At 41.6% G+C, this 19,054-nt stretch overlaps 1 protein-coding gene across 1 annotated transcript in view; it reads left to right on the top strand.

Moving 5' to 3' along the window:
- The window catches only part of LOC115571271 (protocadherin-15-like), a 214,123-nt gene that overhangs the window by 56,862 nt on the left and 138,207 nt on the right, over positions 1-19,054 (top strand). The window contains 5 exon segments of the mRNA XM_030400563.1: positions 5,634-5,794; positions 6,311-6,466; positions 10,785-10,904; positions 12,146-12,256; positions 15,612-15,782. Coding sequence (XP_030256423.1) covers positions 5,634-5,794; positions 6,311-6,466; positions 10,785-10,904; positions 12,146-12,256; positions 15,612-15,782 — 719 coding nt within the window.

The following is a 19,054-nucleotide window of genomic DNA, read 5'->3' on the forward strand; positions in this document are numbered from 1 at the left end:
AGGCAGAGAGGAGAGCCGTGCCTTCCATCCACCCTGCTGGCATGTCTGAATCTGTTGATGGCTTAATGCATCCTATTAAGCTATCCGTCCTCCTATTTGTCTGGGGGTTTTTTTGTTTGTTTTTTTTTTCTATTTCTGCTGTGTTCTTGTAGCACATTCTTCATTCAGAAGAGTGTTTACTGGATGCACGCAATGGCCTGGGACCGGTAATTACGTGGAGGACTTGAGTTTCCAATCATCCACCCAGCTGTGTTGACCGTACATGAGAAATTGTCTGTGTTTCTCAATGTTTCAGTGCAAAGGTTAACAGGTAGCACACACACAGGCCTTCATGACAAACCTGAGTAATCTCTGAGCAATAATGATGCTCCGATGAAAGCCAGTAACACTTATCAATTTGGAAATGAACTTTGGAACTGTATGATAAAACTGGGGAGGTGCATCCGTTAAGAAACAGATCATTCAAAATTAAAAATGACACATTTAAATGAAATTTGTCACACTATGCACTTCAAACTAATGCTAGTCTAATTAATTCTTTGTAAATGGCTGTATTATTATTATTATTATTATTATTATTATTATTATTGAGACCTGGTAAATGTTGTATGTGCATTTTCATAGAGAAAGCAATTCTCGCCTATTTACAGGATAATAACGTATAAAGTAAATTGCTGTGGGCTTTTTTTATTTTTGACTTCCGTTCAGCCCTGAGTCGTGTCTGCAGGTTTCACTTTCAGGCTGCTGTTACAACATGTGCTCACCAAAGGTTTAGGCAGTAGCCTGAGAGGCACAACCCAGGCAATACAAAGTTGGCAAATCACTGGCGCTAAATGATGCGAGTGCGCACAATACGAGGCTACTCAGATGACCATATAAAAAATTTTATTGCCTCCTCTCTCTTGATTTCGACGGCCAGACAGTGAGAGGATATTGTTTAGAGGAACTCAAGTTAGTAAGCTGAGCTGAAACCGGGAAAGTCGGTTGACAAAACTAAGATTTTATAAGAATAAGAAAACACACACCAAGTGGAAGTGTGTTCGCGCGGTAATCTTCCTAACAGGGCTGTCGAAGAATAATTTAGCATCGGAATGCTTTGTATGCATAATGCCACATATTGCTCTGTGGCTGCGAGGGTGTGTTACAGATTTAATAGAGAATCTCGCTTTAGGGTGATTATCTTGGGTTCACGTTGGCAAAGGGGGAGAGAGACTCGAGGAATGAAAAGAAGGCAGAGTGGTGGGGGGAGAGAGAGAGAGAGAGAGAGAAGAGGAGGGAGAGACGTAGAGTAACAAGATACAAGTTAGGAGAATTTTTCCCCCTCAGGAAAATGCCATATAAGGAGATGATATTGAAATTAGGTATGTGATTTTAATAATATTCAGTAAAAGGGTGATTACAATGAGTGGATAGGTGTGGGAGTGGTACACACACACACACAGACATTGGCGTCTCTGCTCTTCACAATACCATAATGTACCCCCTCATGCATTAAATGTATCATTTTGCAGATAATACATGTTATATCACCATAAAAATTGCATGTAATGGTTTGCAGTCACCTTCGCTCACTGCTCTAACATTATTAGGCTTCCACTGTAAATGATAATCTAGCATGACGCCGAAGATGCTGCAGGAGTCCAGAAGCCAAATAAATATTTATTATGCCACACGGATGGGAAAAAGTGTCCCAGCTATTAGTTCCAGCAGCAAAATATACTCGCTGAAGTTTTTTTTTTACAGTCTCAAGTCTACATTAGGGTTAAGGCAATCATGGAAATACAAAAAAACAAATACTGACTTCATATTTTTAATGACACAATCTGGTCATGAAGACTAAATTAGAGCTGCCAAGAGCGCCAGTGATAAGATAAGGTACAAATTCTTTCCCTCTTTTCTGGTAAACACACCTGGGGCTTCTTTTTTCGCCTTCTGTTTTTGTTTTTTTCCCCTACCTTTTAACTACAATTTTCAGATGAAGTGAAAAAACAGGACAGCCGCCGGCCTTTTTCTAAAATATTAATTCCCAACATGCACTGTACTATATGCTAATTTAATTTGCCGGATGTGCCTGGCTTGGTATTTTTCTGTCATTTGATCGAAGATGAGCCTCAGTGTTGCTTTAGCCGGTGGAAACCCTTCACCTACGGTGGACGGGGTTATCACTAAGCCTCTATCCCACATGTTGCGCGAACACAAAACATTAATTAACCTCCTACCAGACTCGATGAAATGGAAAGACCGAATCTATAATTTGGTGTGCTGTAAGAAGCCTCGTACCTAGATTATTTTTCTGTGGCTCTATTTTATGAGCTTTCTTCTTTTCATGCCTCCTGAGAAACTGGTGACAAGACAACACAGGAGGCAGTGGATGTAGTGGCACTTGTTTTTGTCAGATGGCTGATATGAATTACAGATTCCTGGTCGCTTGGGGCCGGCGTAAAATTATGTTTTGAACAAAACACTGACTCATTATCGCTAGTGTCCATCTAACATGTGTGCAAAGCTTCTGGGTCTGAAACCTGCATTTTCTCTCCAAAGGCCGGGAGGGGGCAACCCCATTGGTTGCAAAAAAAAAGCACTTTTAATCTAGGCTTATGAGAAAATGACCCTTCTTCTCATTGATTAGATTATTCTACTTGAAAACATTACATATACTGTACATTTGACCAAGATGGTATGTTAGGGTTGGGGGATTAACGTCAGGGTTAGGGTTTGTAATTCGCTTTCCCCAAGAGGGCTAGATCCAAAATAACGGTAATGCCTGTACAGTAAATATTAAACAGTAAATCTGCTAAATTATTATATCTCGTTTGTTTTAATCCAGGCGAAGATATAAGGGTAAACACTTTGGACGAAGCCAGGCTACTTGTTTCTCTGTTTTACAGTTTTTGTAGCCACCAAGCAAGCTAACCAATTGCTGTTGCTAACTTCAACATTTAGCCAACTCACACAAATAGTAGGGATCTTCTCCGAATAAGCGTATTTCCGCCATGCTTAATTAAAACATGGCCCAAATGCAAACACACAAAGGCAGACAGGCAGGTTACATCGCATAAGGCTCAAATCCAAAGGGGAAGCAACACAGGTAGGCTCAGTAAAGTCCCATAAAAGCATAGCAGTAAAAAATTCAAACAACAAACTAGAAAATCCACAGGTGAAAAATTAAACAAACCAGGGGGGAAAAAAACGGTTTCCTAATGAGTTCATAGTCTCAATCATGAGATAAACGGATGATAAAGCAGGTGTGCTTTACCTTGTGACTGACAGGTAATAATGAGTCTGTGGGGCGGTGTGTAGTTTGGTTCTAAGAGCTTTTTCTCTCGAAGTTGACTTGAAGACACGAAAGTTGCTGTCCGTCTCTGTCCTACTAATGGAAACTGCGGAGGAGAGTGGTAGTTGATCGAGCGTCCAACCCTCTCCTCCGAGTAGCCCTATGATGCATTGTCGATGTGAAAAGGTATTGATCATAGTCGCTTCATTTGCAGCTCATCTTTCCCTTCAGCGTGACTTCACCTCTCAGACAGTGAATTAATTTCCGTGGTTAAATTATCTCAGGTCATCCCCCCACGCCGCCGAGTACTAACGTAGCAGGCAGATGCAATGAGTACTTTTTCAGTCCGTGGCTCGTGTTACCTGGCTGACACCCGGGCACATTCAGCTAAGCTAATGTCCTGTAAAAATTCTATTAATGCGCCGCCACAATGCTCGTTTTCTCTTGATATTCCCTTTTACTCTTCCCTTCTTATCAGCCTCTCAGTCAACCCAATCTTCCTCACCTCACTCTCCCCTGCCATCTTCCTCATTTTCATTTCTTGCCTTCCAATTGCTCTTCGTGCATCCGTTTCTTGGACACATCTTTCCCCTCCACCGTCCACGTTGCTGCGTGCCCCCCCCCCCTCGCCGTTCTGCCTGTATGCTTTAACACATAGGTCAATGTAATCAAGCGTGGCTCAGCGCTGTATTCAGTCACACTTCCTATGAGGTGAGGTCACCGCATAAAAGAGCCCATTTGTATTAGATGGTCCACGGATTAAAATTGGAAACAGTCACACAAGGTATAGGCACTATCCCTCTCTTTTCTTCTTTGCCTGTACTTGGGGGGGGTGGGGGGTGATTTAACAAGACGGAAGCGGAAAACAAGAAGAGAGGAAGCCAGAAGATGGAAAGGGATGAAACTCCCTTAACAAATTCCATTTTCTCTCCCGTTTCTCATAGAGAGAAAACCAATTTCATTAAATTTCCACCGTTTATTTAACATCAGCGAATCACAGCGAGGCGTTTGACACGGTTTCCATGGTAGCACAGGGGGCCATGACCCAATTTTATGTCTGGCAGATCAGATACGAGATCAGTCGGCACCAAGTGTTGTTTTATGTGTGCGCGCACGTGGAGGGAAAGTGAAGTTTATGAGATGCACGCACGCACAGTCCTAAACTTTTTCAAATATGTTATTATTTTTTTTGTCTTTCTCAACGACTTTTACCTCTCTCACTCTCACTCTCACTCACACACAGACACACACACACACACAGTTGTTGTGTTGTATGATTGGTGGCAGTCTAGAGGACAAGCGGCCTCAATGCCAGTTTGTTTATTTGTTCGTCAGTACAGATCTATGTGTGAGATCATCTGTTAAAGGGCAGATGCCAAGTTAAATTCTTCAGCAATCTCTTTCTCCACTCTCAAACCAACGGCGGGTGCATGTAAACACGCAAGGAGTTCGTGTCAGGCTGAAAACCTGCAATGTGTAATAACAATGTGCCGCGAGGAAAGTTTTTTTCTGGCTCTGGTTTTTGATTAATAATGCAGCAAGTAGGGTCTGGTAATGGGTCTCAAAAGTATTTGAAGCAGAGTCAAGCGATTAAAGTTTTGTGCTTCTCAGGTGCTTTCTGATTTTTCTCTTGAAACTTACCTTCTCAGAAAACCGTACCCTCCTCCACTCTACCTCCTTTCTGTCTGTGTGTTGATTGAGATGTAACATGCGACTCTTGAAAATATCTAACTGACAGCTTCTATTTAAATTGTGTCTCATCTTGCTGTTTATATGTTTATATTTCTCAGCCTCTCCCTTTTCTATTCCTTTTTCAAAATTGCATCTTCGCCCACGGTTGATTGTGTTAAATGGAAGATGTCTTCTGTCCGTGCTGACTGCCTTATTAAAATGTTTACTTTTATTTCTTTTTGAGGGTTTTTCTTGTGAAATATCATGCAGATGGAAGCGTTGGACTCATTAAAGCGTTTGCTGTGTCCCAGCATCTTTTTTCTCTAAAATGTTGATTTTCATCCCGTGTTCCAGCTGGTGTTCCAGGTACTGCTACACAGAAGTCAAACAGAATAGGCTCCAAATCTTATCTGCCATAATTAATTTAATTTCAGAGTTCCACATGCTTTTTACTCTCTCTGCCTTTTCCGTCTGTGTGCTTCTCCATCTAATTGACCTTGGCTTCAACCTAACCATAATTCACCGATGTATGATTTATTGAGGACACGAGGAAAGCAAAGAGTCCTCTAATGTTTCCTTTTGTTTCGCTAATAAAGTCCAATAACAAAATTTCGCTGCAGAAGTTACTTGAATCATACTTTATTTCCAGGAGCTCTCCCTTCATGATTGTTTTGTTTTGTATTCCCAGGAACGTTATTGGTGGAGAACATGCAGATAAACGGCGTGGCTGAGGGTCCGGATCGTACCATCTCTCTGTCCCTAAGGGATAACTACGACCACTGGGTGATCCTTGACCCCTCGAAACAAGCCCTTTACCTCAACAGCACCGGACGGGTTCTGGATAGAGATGTAAGGCAACAAAACTTTTATTTTAGTCTATTATCACAGACAGTTTTTTTTTTTTATATTTGCTCATCTTGATTTGACTCCTCAATGTCAGAAAGACGAATGTCAGATGATGACATGACACCACCACTGTTTTTCAAATTAAAAGCAGCGTAGGGTGTAGTGTTTCAGCAGATGGAGATAACACCACCTGGTTTCTTCGGTCCTAGCTTTTTTTTCACTTGCACTACAGAGGATAAATATAGCACGGCTCTCTCTTTCCCCAGCATTTACTTTTCGAGAGGGAAAAAAGTTTTAGCTTCATCTCAACTGGAAGGCAACCAGGCTCCTGCTGCGTTTGTCCATAAATTAATCCAGCAGAAGATCCTGAGAGTCTGAGTCGGCACAAAAAGTGCAACATAAAGAGGCGGGCGACTGTGCTTGTTTTCTTTTTTGTTTTGTTCTTATTTTCGTATTATTTATCATTACTGAACACTTTCTTTTAACTGTGTATCTTTTCCTTTTCTTTTCCTGCGCCAGCCCCCATCGTACATTCAGTCCATCGTGGTGCAGGTCCAGTGCACCAATGAGCTGGTAGGAACTGTGATTTTACACGAAGTCCGCATCGTTGTTCGGGACCGCAACGACAACGCGCCGAGCTTCCAACAGCCGAGATACTACGTCGCCGTCAGTGAGGTAAACGCACACATGCACAGTGACACACACACACACACACACACAGCCTCGGTCTCTCACAGAGATCTAGTGAAGTAAAAAAGAAACGTCATTAAACTCAGTGTGGTGGAAATACTTTACAGCCTTTCACCTAAATCAGGAGTCATTTATTGCACTTATCCTGCAGTGCTGCTGTCTTTAACGGTGGCAGGTACAGCACTCACGGGTCTGAGAGTACAGTCCACTACCAACCCAAATGCCGGAAGAAATGTTGGCACTGTGTGTTTTCTGCACCAGGGATGTGTTATTTCGTTTCAAATGTTTTATTTTATTTTGTGACAATGATGTACTCATGGTCTGATTAGGTTTAGGCACACAAACCACTTGGTTAGGGTTGGGTAAATATCATGTTTTGACCTACATGTCTCTAACACGGTTGGAAATCCTCCCAGTGTTTCATCAAAAATATCCGCTTTTGTTACCACAAATGCATTCCTCTGCTCCTCGGATGGTCCCTCTTCCCAAGCCCAGAAGTCGTTCCTCCGACTTCGGTGTGTTTGCGTGTGTCATATTGGAATGTGGGGGCAACATGGATGCCAAAAAGAAGTTGTTTCACACTTTATTGCTTAAGGTGTTTAAACACCAAGTTGACTGCAGTTTCCAGTATTTGTGTGGCAATGGTCATGACTTTGGTAAACGTTTCTTACCATCAACCCAATGTTTACCTTTGTCTGCCATGTTTCAGCATCCTATGACGTGAACTCAGCTCGTCCAATTGTCCAAGTTATTGTTATGGCTTGAGAGGGCGTTCACGTGAATTTTACAAGTCGGATAAAAACATTTTCTGATCATTCTGACAGCACATGAACACACAGTAACACAGCCCAACGTTTCGTCAAAAATACCCTGCGGTTTCCTGTTTTAAAAATGTTGAAACGCCCTCTTGAACAGTGGTCTCTGGCTTGGTAGCCGTCTCACCTCGCTGCAGAACGACCCACCAACCCTTCCACCTCCCAGCTCAATAGATAGTCAGATCATATACATGTTAATATGATTACAGATTCGCCCGTGTAGGTTTTCTGCAGAAATGTTGAATGCCTATATTGTATTCTGGCGGTGTAGGGACAGTTCAGCACGAGTACAATAGATCAGTTGTACTGTACTGAGCTACTCCCCATGCCGGTCTGGGGGGGTCAGATGTGAGGCTAACAACGCAGCAATGACCTGCACTCAGAAATGTCCCCTTGTGTAGCTGCACACTGCATACGAATGGTATTGTACATGGCTTTTTTTTTATTTATTTTGCTGTCAGACTGAAGTTGAAGGGCAGCACTGAAAGCAGAAAGAGTTTTTTTTTTTTTTTTTTTTGTGCAGCCAAGGAAAAAGAATCCAGATCTGTTTTCCAGAGGCTTCCAGAATAGTCGTTGAGATGCCAATCCCAGCAGCTCGCATGTCCTTTGTAGTTCTGGGGGAGCGGAATTTAACTAGGAGAGGTTCAAACTTAAACTGGACAAGGATACATGTAGCCTGCTGCCAGCACAGACCTAGGCGTACCCAGTAGAATATCTCATTATACAGTCTTCCACAGCCTGTCCAACTCAATCTGTCTTCTCAACCTCTCTGCTCCTCTCTCTTGGCCTCTCTCTTCTCTGTTTTTGCAGCTCTCCCTCCCTTCTCTCCCCCCCCCCCTCATCCGAGTCTCCCATGCCCCCTTCACCACTCCCAGCTTTCATTATGCCACCATTTCTCAACCTCTCCACCTTTCCGCTGCCACACTATATATTTCTGGTTGTCTTTCCTCCTCATCCTCCTCCTCAGCCGCCGCCTCTTACAGGTCTCCAGCTTCTCATTACTCCTTCTAAAATAATTTTCCTCCGCTCACCTCGACGACCACCATACAATTTAGGAGATGCATCGTTAAAAAAAACCTATAAATTGATTCCTGTTCCAGGCCAAGGTAAATGTGCCAGTAGTAATTTGTAAAAGGGAAAAAAAAAATTAAAAAGTGAATACATTTATTCTGACGTGGGCAATAATTAAGATTTCAGTGCCGGTCTGCTCATTAGACAGACAGCTATTGTCTAATTCACTCCTGTTGCCCCCCAGAACTCCATCCTAATGCATTAAATGTAATATTTAGAGAGTGACTGAGGAGTTCATCCCGCTTCATTTACATCAAACCTGCTTTTAGTTGTCCATTACTAGCAATTATTGAGCGCAAGCAATCGCGGCGGACAAATTAAGAGAGGCAGTATGGTTATTTATGAGGAGGTCTAGGACACATTTTATGCGTTCACAGTGATAGTTTCCAGGGACAAGGTGATCCTTGTGGCTGATTTCATGAGTTGGCACAGGTGCCAGAGTCTGGAGTTGTTTTCATTAGAGCCATATCGAGAAGTGGCAAAGTGACAGCATGGGATGCTCTGAAGACCATTGTTGTATCAGTGGGAGACAGAGATAACCCTGTTTAGGGAAATGATGTAACAAATCACAGGAGCAGCAGCTAAATTAAACTTAATCTTGAATGTTTCTTTCGTGCCTCTGGGAGATTTAAGACTTCTGTTTTGACACATAATCACTGAAAATACACCACGGCAATTTGTGGTTGGCAAAGTTTTTTTTTTTTCTTGTCATGTACTTTGGCAAGTGTTTAACTGTCAGGTTAGACTTTTGTCCAGTGAAAATCAGACACCATGAATATCATGCTTCTCTTGTCCCTTGCTGCACGTGTGAAACTGCAAGTTAAAGCCCACATTAAAGTCAAAATCACTGGGCATTTATTTACACTTTATATGTACATTTCAGGCCACTGACTACATCTAATGTACAGTAGGTATGTACTACACATCGTTATAGGTTATTTATTTGTTTTTTTGGTGGTTTCCTGCTAGTTTATCTCAAAAAAAGATATAAAACATATACTGTAGAAATCTTTAAGAATTACAGTTATAGATACATACATTGATACAGTGATGGCGGTGGCTGCCATGTAAGGTGCCAACCAAGGCACATCAGGAGTAGTTTGGGGTTCAGTATCTTGCCCAAGGCCAAGTCAAAATGTAGACCAGGGGAATCGAACTTACAACCTTTCGATAACAAGGGGTTGGCTTTAACCCTGAGCCACAGCCACTCCTAACATGATATACACTGACATATTTTTCTTTGTGATGGCGTATGTTTTCACCCGTCCCTTGTGTGTTGCCTGTGTTCACAATTTCTTCATAGTGGTTTTCATGTTTTCCTCTGTATTTGCATTACTTTGGTGTTTTCCTTGCCTGCTTTTTTTGGTGCCTGTTTTTATCACCTACAATTTCATTGTTCGCACATTTGGATTTTCTATTTAATTTGGACATCAGCTCATTTAAAACTTGCTTTCTGTGTGTACACGGGACGGATCCAAAACCCTAACATCAGATGGATCACAAGTGTTTTATACCAGCTGGTGATTGAATGAAATTCTTATTAATAAATAATAACACATTGCATATCTAAACTGATAGATCACACTTAAAGTAAGAATATATCAAGAAGTTGACTAACGCATAGTGACATATTGGATTGACAGAATTGTCCGTGCTAAGATAATTAGATGACTTATTTTCAAATCATGTAAAGGGAAGGTGTCATACTACCAACAACACCTTCAATGTCTTTGCTGTCTCTTTTGTGACACTAAGGTATCATTTTATGATGATGAGGCATTTGCGTCCAATCTGTTTTTGCTTTTCTTAGCTCCTTTTATTCTTCACTGAAATCAAAATGCCAAAATAAAGATACACGCACCTGTTTTTATTCTGAGAGTGACAAGCACTCTCAACATACCCGACATGATTTCCTGTCACCCGATGGCCCACTTTTATCTAAAAATTTCTATTTGATGGGGCAATGAGGTGTAACAACATTCACAGTGGTGACAGAGAGAAAGACCGGGGCATTGACTACAGACAGAAAGTTTGACAAACCGTGCCGCCTGTGTTTTTTTATTTCCAGAGCAAATTAAAGCACACATACAGCTGCAAGCTGATCTTCCTTTTCAAACCCCATTCGAGCACAATAAACATAAAACTGCAAATCATTTTTCTGTTTGTTTTGAAGAGACAGTGGGGGATCGAAATTTCTTAAGGTCAGACGCATAGTGTTTTTTAATGCATCCCTCCCTCATCTCTGCCAAGTACTGACAGTAGATGTTTGCATGAAACTGTCAGCAAGACAAGATACAACACAACAATACAACATAGCTGTCTGATGTCAGTGCTACAAAGTGTGAAAGTGTTTGGTGTCAAAGCGTGCAAACCTGTTGACAAAGTGACCAAAATTGTCTGACTGTGTTTGTTTCCAGCTGACGCCAGTAGGAACCACCATCTTCTCTGGTTTCTGGGGGAACAACGGGGCAGCAGACATCGACGACGGTCCCAACGGACAGATAGAGTACACCATTCAGTACAACCCAAAAGACCCGGTATGTTATCTATCTGTTATGGCATGTTATGTTCTATAGTTGTAAAGACATAACTTCAACTCGGAGAGCCACAGGTTTTTACTGACAACAGTTCCCACAGCTCCTTAAGAAGCCAATGATGAGCCGCGAAGGGAAGATGCCTGTTGAAGTTTGCTGAGAAACACTTGAAGGAGGATACATTTCAGGTGTCTGGTGTCTGGTGTTGGTAAGAAATGAAGCAAGGTCTAACTGGGGGTCAATGCCACATGTCCCCAACTGACATAGAACGGAGGCGCTGTGTGTTCTTTGCAATCAAGTTAGCGATGACAAATGTGAGGACAGTGTCGCTTTTTTTGGATCTCAAAATATTTTAGTTTTAGGTTTTCGATTCAAAAGCATTGAGGATTGATGACTCGCAGCCAGTTTTGACCTCCCTAACATCTATCCAGGTAAGACCAGGGTTCTTTCCAGAGACTAGGAGGCGTGATCTCAGCCGTGGGACCGTAAGGCCATGTTCCTGGAAATTGAGGAGTGGAAGAACGTGCTTCAGAAAACTGAGGCCATGAGCGGAGAAAAGCTGGCCTGCCCCTCAACAGTGGAAGAACTTCTTAAATTACACAAGGGCATTAATGGAAAACACTCAACCGAAATGTGGATGCTCATCACCGTCCTCACTGCAACAAAGGGAGATCTCAATAAAGAACGCCACAGAGAGACAAACCTTGAGGCTGTAGAGGTCACTGAGGCCCTTTTTCCTTTAACTAGACATCCAGCCCGTCTCGGAAGGGCTGAGAGCTGGTTGTTATCGAGCGTGTGCGGAAACCAAACAAGATCAACTTCATCATGAGCTGCAGCAAACACTCCTTAGAGATACAGACTCGAGGAACCAGGCAGAGACTGAAAAACCTAAAGGACTTTGAGATCGAAGAAGCCTTTTTGTGAAGGGTTTGACCAACAGCTCCACACAGAGGAGAAACCCACAGCAGAGTCGGAGAAGAGCACACCGCAAATCTGGGAGGCATTTCTACAAAGATTGGTAGAAGACTATTGCTGTTTCACTCCTTAATATCTCTTTTGCGTTCCTGTTCCAATATTACCAATCTCATAGAGATTCACCAGACTTTCGCATCTCAGCTCGGCACAAGATGAATTTATTCCTGGCAGCCTGAGTGAGGAATACTACAAAACTGTGAAAATGTGACTGCTGACCCTGTAATTGACGTGATGCGTTTGTGTTTGTTATGTATCTGCGTGTGTTGCAGACAACAAACAGAACCTTTGACATCCCCCTGACACTGTTCGGCGCCGTGGTTCTCCGAGAAAGACTCAACTACGAGGAGATAACGCGGTACCTGGTCATCATACAAGCAAACGTAAGTGGTTTCTCTTTTCTTATATCCGATTTTGTCTGCTTGCACGTCTCTGTGGAGCTTTCAGCAGCCAAGTATAGTATTTTTCACACATTATAAAATATAGATGTGATTCGAAAGGTATGTTTTTCGTCTGAGATCCGTCATGAGGGATGTCTGGAGAAACTCTCTCCTGATTGAGTGGGAGTGTAGTCTGGAGCCGGGAGTATTGTTGTGCTTATGAATTTTTCTTTATCAGGATAACACTGCTGTTACACAGCCTTCAGACCATTTCTGCTCTGAGTCAGCCTTAAGAGAGCTTTAAGTGCATCCTTAATTATCACTAATGTCTTTGTTAATGTAAATGTTTCCCTCCTTTTTTATTGCACAACACTCTTTGTTCTATTTGTAAAGGTGGTTTATGTTAGTTTATTTCGCTCGACGCAAAATCGGGCTCGTGGGAAACGGCGGTGGACAGAAGGATCTAAACTATGGCATGACAGGAAATTGTTTACGTTGCACAATTAAGGTTTTTGTTATGACAGGAAAACCTTTCTTAGTTCTCATCCAAGTATTCTGGCAAAACATTAATTTGTCTCAAGGCCCATTTACCCTGAAAGCATTACTAAAAGTCTACACTACACTGAAAGATTTATGGGTTTTTGACTGCTTGAAAGCTCGACATATTTGCCATTTATGTGTATACAATATTAAGAGTGTTTTGAGGGCGAATTTGCCGAATATAAATTCTTAGCAAAGACATGGATGTGCAGCCAAGGGGAAAAAACCCTTGAAAAACACCATGGCCGTTGCCGTGTAACTGCGACACATACGACATCGCAGTTTGGTTATGAGAAAAGTTAACACACCTTTCATGCTAACGGGCCACTCGTTATTAGCGCTGTAGCCTTCTGATTATAATCTACTCGAAAATGACACAGTATGGGGCGCCGTTTGGCTCGGTTGGTGGGGCACGCGTCCCATGTGTCCCGGGGCTCTGCAGTGGACAAGGGTTCGACTCTCTCTCTCCCTGTTTCCTGTCATATCTTCAGCTGTACTATCAATAAAGCCATAAAAGGCCAAAAATGACACAGTATTACACCCGAACATGCACGTCTTTATCCTCTGCAGGTTTTCGACCAGGCGGTGCTATTATTCATTAGCAGAAGTTATGGATATTATTAGCCAACATCGACTGTGTGAACATTGCCGGCTGTCGCGTGACTCACCCGAAGGTGTTATCTTCACAACTTTGGTGAAAAAAACTAAATAGTTGTCACTTATCCGTATTAAGTTAGGACAGACTTTATAAAGTTAAGTTTCATAAAATCAAATATTTAATATCCGGAAAATAATGACTAAATAAAAATATTGTCAATTTTTAATTGGGTGTTATTTTGCTAAATCCAAAAAAACATGAAATTCAACTTAAAATTAGTCTACATGTGGAGGAGATTTGTATCAGCCATGCTGAGAAAATATGCACCTTTTTTTTTTTTTAAATTATATAAAAAGAAAACTGTTTCTAAATCTTTCAAGTCTACAGGTCCTCCAGAGGATGTGAGGGTCAGGCTGAAGTCGAGCGTCCTCTCACAGTAAGACGGTCGAGCCTTCAGCTACCCAAAAAAAGTTAATTAACAGGCAGTCAGTTGTTACCAGAAGCTTTGTGCCACTTCAAATGGCAACATTGTTATTGTTATTTATTTTACTGTCTGTGAAATATTTTTGAATCAAGTTATTCAGCCATGTAGGATCATCTGTTCAGCCAAGGAACCACATGTATTCTGCTTTAAAAGGTAAAAACCCTCATTGGTGCCCTAAAGGCCAAACCTGCTGTGGGCCCTGCATGGGTCTACCGACAGGGGGCCCAAATGGGATTAGTGTGGGTTTGCTCCTGACCACAGTGAAGCTACGCTGTCCCACACTGGGACCACACGGGCATTGCTGGGTTGCTGTCACTGATTCAAGCACATCTTCTCTGTTATTTGTCAGTGCATGCGGTATATAAATAGATTGTTTATTGAAACTACAGCTGTCATGGTTATGAAAGACACCCTACACATGGCTGTTGCGATGAAGCGTGTGAGGCACTGTGTTTTTGAGGCGATTCTTTTTTCCGGCAGAGAACTCCGCTTTTTTTACCGTGAGGTGATTGACACTAAGGAGAGCATAATGTCACGTAGTGATAGAAAAACACTCAATTTAAATGTGATTAAATACGAGTTAGCTGAGTTAAACATGAAGTAATTAAGGTTTTATGCTTTGTATCTTGTTTAAACAAATTTAACATTTTTATGGAACACAGAGTTTAATTGCCAAATACTGCTTCTTCTAAACAACGTGTTTATCTCCTACTGTACTGCCTGATATGCAGAGACAGCTACTGTATGTAATTTGTTGTAAATTGCAGTCCAGACGTCTTGCTCAGATTTTAAGGAGCAGTCATTATCTGTATGGTTTTCCTTCCTAAAGGGTGGTGATCAAATTGAATCGTCCGAGTCCAGTTTTCCCGTAGAGTGTTTTGCAAAATAACAACCATAAAAAACAGGTTTGTGTGTTTCTTAATCATCTTGAAATAAAAACTGGAAACACAGCAGTTATGTTGACCATTCAGATGAATAGGCCTGTAAAGTGTTTCCCGTGAATTTGCTGAGCATCTACACTTTGTATGTAATTGGACGGTGGATAATTCAGCAAAAAGCGGATCAAAAAAGGGACAGTGGCACTGTAGAACACCAAAGAGTGATTGCACCCTCATGCCTAAGCAGAAATAAAAGTTTTTGTTTTGCTCTACTTTCAATATAAGACCAGTAATCTGTGTTTCCTGTCAAGTATTGTATAGATATGTTTCAATGGCCACATATAAACTAGGGTTATGCTATTCTGAGACGTATAACTGTTTTAAAAACATATCTGCCATTGAGCAAGAAAAAAAGGTGTCGTACTTTTGTTTTTTCTATCTATATTAATGTATATCGATGTAATTTTATGTATATCGATGCAATTGGCATTCATCGTGAAATGTGTTGTGTACTTTACATCAGGTGTAGTCCTGAAAATGATTAGCTGAACGCCCTGCCATCAGCTAATGGGCATCCATTAGAAATAAACAAATAAACATGCCAGTTACAAATGCATTAGAAGTCTGTTTATTGGCTGTTGATGAGGTATAAATAGAGATGAACACGGTTATTCAAACAGAAAGCGGCCTTTGAAGGCACTGAGAGATCCCTGCAGTTCTGTTGATTTGATTTCCCGATAATGTTCAGTGCGACTGTGTCGTGCTCACTTTTTATGGTAGACTGGAAGATACAGATATCTTAATACAAAAGCCGAATACCATCCAATAATAAAACAAAGACTCCTTCTCTCTTTCCAGGATCGAGCCCCCTATCCAAGTGAGCGCCGTACGGCCACCACCACTCTGACTGTCGACGTTCTGGATGGTGATGACTTGGGCCCCATGTTTCTACCTTGTACGCTTGTGGGAAACACCCGCGACTGCAGTCCCATCACGTATCGGGCTAATGTACTGGAGCTGACAGAGCCGGTTAGTGTGTGCCTATCATTATTATTTTTTTTAACTGTGGGACTCAGTTCATTGCTGCATTACCTCTTGCCGTCAGTAAACAGTGATAGGATGTGTGTGCTTTAATTTTTTCTTGTTATATTTTAGTATATTTAGTGCACTTTTGGGTTATGTGAGCTCCAGATAGCTATGATTTAGAGTAACAGGGGCAAAAAACTCATAATTCTTTATCTACGTATATACACTGACTTTATGCATATAAAATAGTGCATAATAACAGCCTGTTCTAAGAGCAAAACGCATCAAACTACATAAATGTGCGTAATTTTCATGTATAGGGCTTTAAAAACTGGTATATTTGCTATATATTACTGGATTTGAAAATCTCAAAGGCTACATGATGCATGAAATATACAGAGGCTGGCGTATCGGTTACCCAAGAGAGAGGAGAAAGAAGAGACAGTGGGTTACTTGTATACACTATCGATCATTGGTGGCTGTAGGCTCTAGGGCGGGCATAGAAGCTCATATGTGCTCAAATGAGCTGTCAGTCAAACGGCTGCTATCTCAGGATCTCCGGTGTGGAAGGACGATGGCATCTGCTGTGAAGTGAGGAGATAAACGTATGAGAAGCCATCGACAATCACATTTGTTTGCCATCAGAAAAGGTGTGTTTTGTACTAAGTATTTATCTCAAACGGAATTTTGTGAATAAGAGAGGACAGGTCTTGTTGGAGTTTGGTGCACTACTGAAACACCCGGACACATTATCGATGAGTTGGCAAAACTTACCTTGAAATGGTTGGCATCAATAGAAACACGAGAATCTAAGCTTTTCTAACGATGTATGGCATGATACAGCACGTGTTCGTCTGTTTGCTTCACCGTGTTAGTAAAGTTTGATGGCCTGTTTTGACAGGTTTTAACTGTTTGTTATTCCATGATCTTGAAGAACCGATGCTGCTCGTGCGTACCCACCGACTTTTGTACTATTTTGCATTATTCTCCAAAATTTTCCAGCCCCTCGAAATCCTTTGTAATTACATTCCCTCAGCAGGTAACAAATCAAGGGAAATCATTCAACTTAATTCTTGCAATTTATATAATGACAGACTGTGTACTTCAAACAAGATTTGTTTTTTAATCTCTGATAGACAGCTAATATCACGTTTGAAAGCTCACATTAGACGTTAAGATAACAAACGATAATTTATTTAACTTGACATTTAAACTGTAGCTGTTAAGTAATGAAAACAAAGGGCAAAGTCATTAATGTGTCAAAAAGTTGACGCTCCTGTTTACTTATATGTGCGCTACGGTGAGATTTGATAAGCAATTGGCAAGAACGCTGACATTTTAACGACAGGAGGGTCAGGTTACAAACTGAAAGAATGGATTGATATTATTGCGGTTATAATAATATAATATAGACATAACCATATATTATTCAATGAAAAAGGTTATTATTGTTTTAACGGATGATTTCTTGTCCTCTGAGATTATATCAGACGTTAATGTCCTCCTGAAAACGATCTATGATGTTTGAGAAATTGTAGGTCACGGAATTATATTGTTCCACTCTGCAATTAGGATGAAAGCCAGTGTATTTAATGAGCCTAAGAGACTGTTCTAAACAAAAAAAAACAAAAAAGTCTAAGTCATTTCCGACAGATTTTACCGCAGGCCTCCTGTGGAGTGTTATTTGAAAGTGAGCCTGCAACACCGAGGTATGTATTTATGCTTACACAGCTGTATACATCATTTTGCATTTGTATCTCGGGCATTTAGCTGATGCTGTTACACAGAGCGACTTACAATACCACTTTGTAAATGAGACAAAGTTGCTGCAGGCAAAAATCCTCGACTCTGACAAGTCAGCAGAGCGTTCATCCCTTACCGCACGCACGCATGCACGTACGCACGCACGCGCACCCTTGATGGTGACAAGCTAGCAGTGCATTCATGCCTTAACACCTCCCGCATCCACCTACGCACACATACCCCTTAACAGTGTCAAGCCAGTCGAGCAGTCATGCCGAACTGGACATTGTCTACTTCATCTCTTTGTTTATTCTGAGATCTTTCTCACACACACACGCGCGCACAAACACACAGATACACACACGTGCACACACATGCTCACTTAACTCCTGAGTCTTTCTCTGCCTTCAAACCCCTTTTTCTTATCGCTCCTCACTCTCACATACACTCTCACAGACACGCTGGGAGAGACACACAACAGCGAAAAAAAAAGGGTAAATCAACTTTACACCTTGTGGTTTTGAGAAGGAGCAAGTGTAGGCAAGACAAGGACAGGGTTTATGATGGTGGGAGGGTGGGGGGACCAAACAGGGAGGAAAGTAAAGGCAGAAACACAGAAAAGTTACTCGAGGAAAATACTACGAGGGGGTTTTTGAAAAATCTCGACACACGTCAATTTGCTCCCAATACACAACTGCCGCTGACTCCAGATGCTTCACCGATTTCGGCATTTATAATCTTGCAACACAGCACAGCAGTAGATTCAGACGAGCACGGGCCACTTCACGTCTCGCTTCTGTTGGTGATCTTCACTCTCTGAATAACACTGTGATCCCTGCTCAGTGCGGGAGTAAGAACCTCTGCAGATGTCAGTTTAAAGCTCATGTTGAGGGAAAACTGATAAACTTTCTCACAGAAGGCATTTTGGGTATACGTCATAGCAGGAAATGAACACTTAGAATTAATGAAGGCTGCATCCCACGTGGGTACTTGCATTGTACTCGCGTGGCTTAATTGGCACTCGTTAACAGAGCCATCTTTAATGTTACCAGTCACACCTGTGCTTCTCCTGCCAACACAAGTCAAATTATCTGCTGTTAAAAGGTCCGTTCTTTGAACGTGGGTCAATCATTGATTACGACCGAGCCTCCTTTACTTGCCCTACTCTCGACAGTCGTGACTTCTCAGGGTGCACTAGTCAGATAATGTTCTCTCTCTCAATGGAATTTAAAAGGCATTGTTAACGCTTACCCACTAAATGTGGCATTTTGTCTGTCCCCCCCACCATTGCATAAACATCACAACACTGTGTTTTATTTTGAGAGCGAATGCACTATGCTGTATCACTGCCTGATTTATTAAATATTCAGAGTGGGTGCATACTGTAGAAGTCAGCCAGTCTTACGTTTTATTCTACATCTACCGAGATTCTTATGATAGAACACCACGTGATACCAATGAAATTATACCATTAACTCACAAACCTCGTTAGAAGCTGGCACCAACTGTCAGAATTCCGACTAGGGCACGAA

This window comes from Sparus aurata, chromosome 20 (genome assembly GCF_900880675.1).
Source record: "Sparus aurata chromosome 20, fSpaAur1.1, whole genome shotgun sequence".
Classification (NCBI taxonomy): Eukaryota; Metazoa; Chordata; class Actinopteri; order Spariformes; family Sparidae; genus Sparus; species Sparus aurata.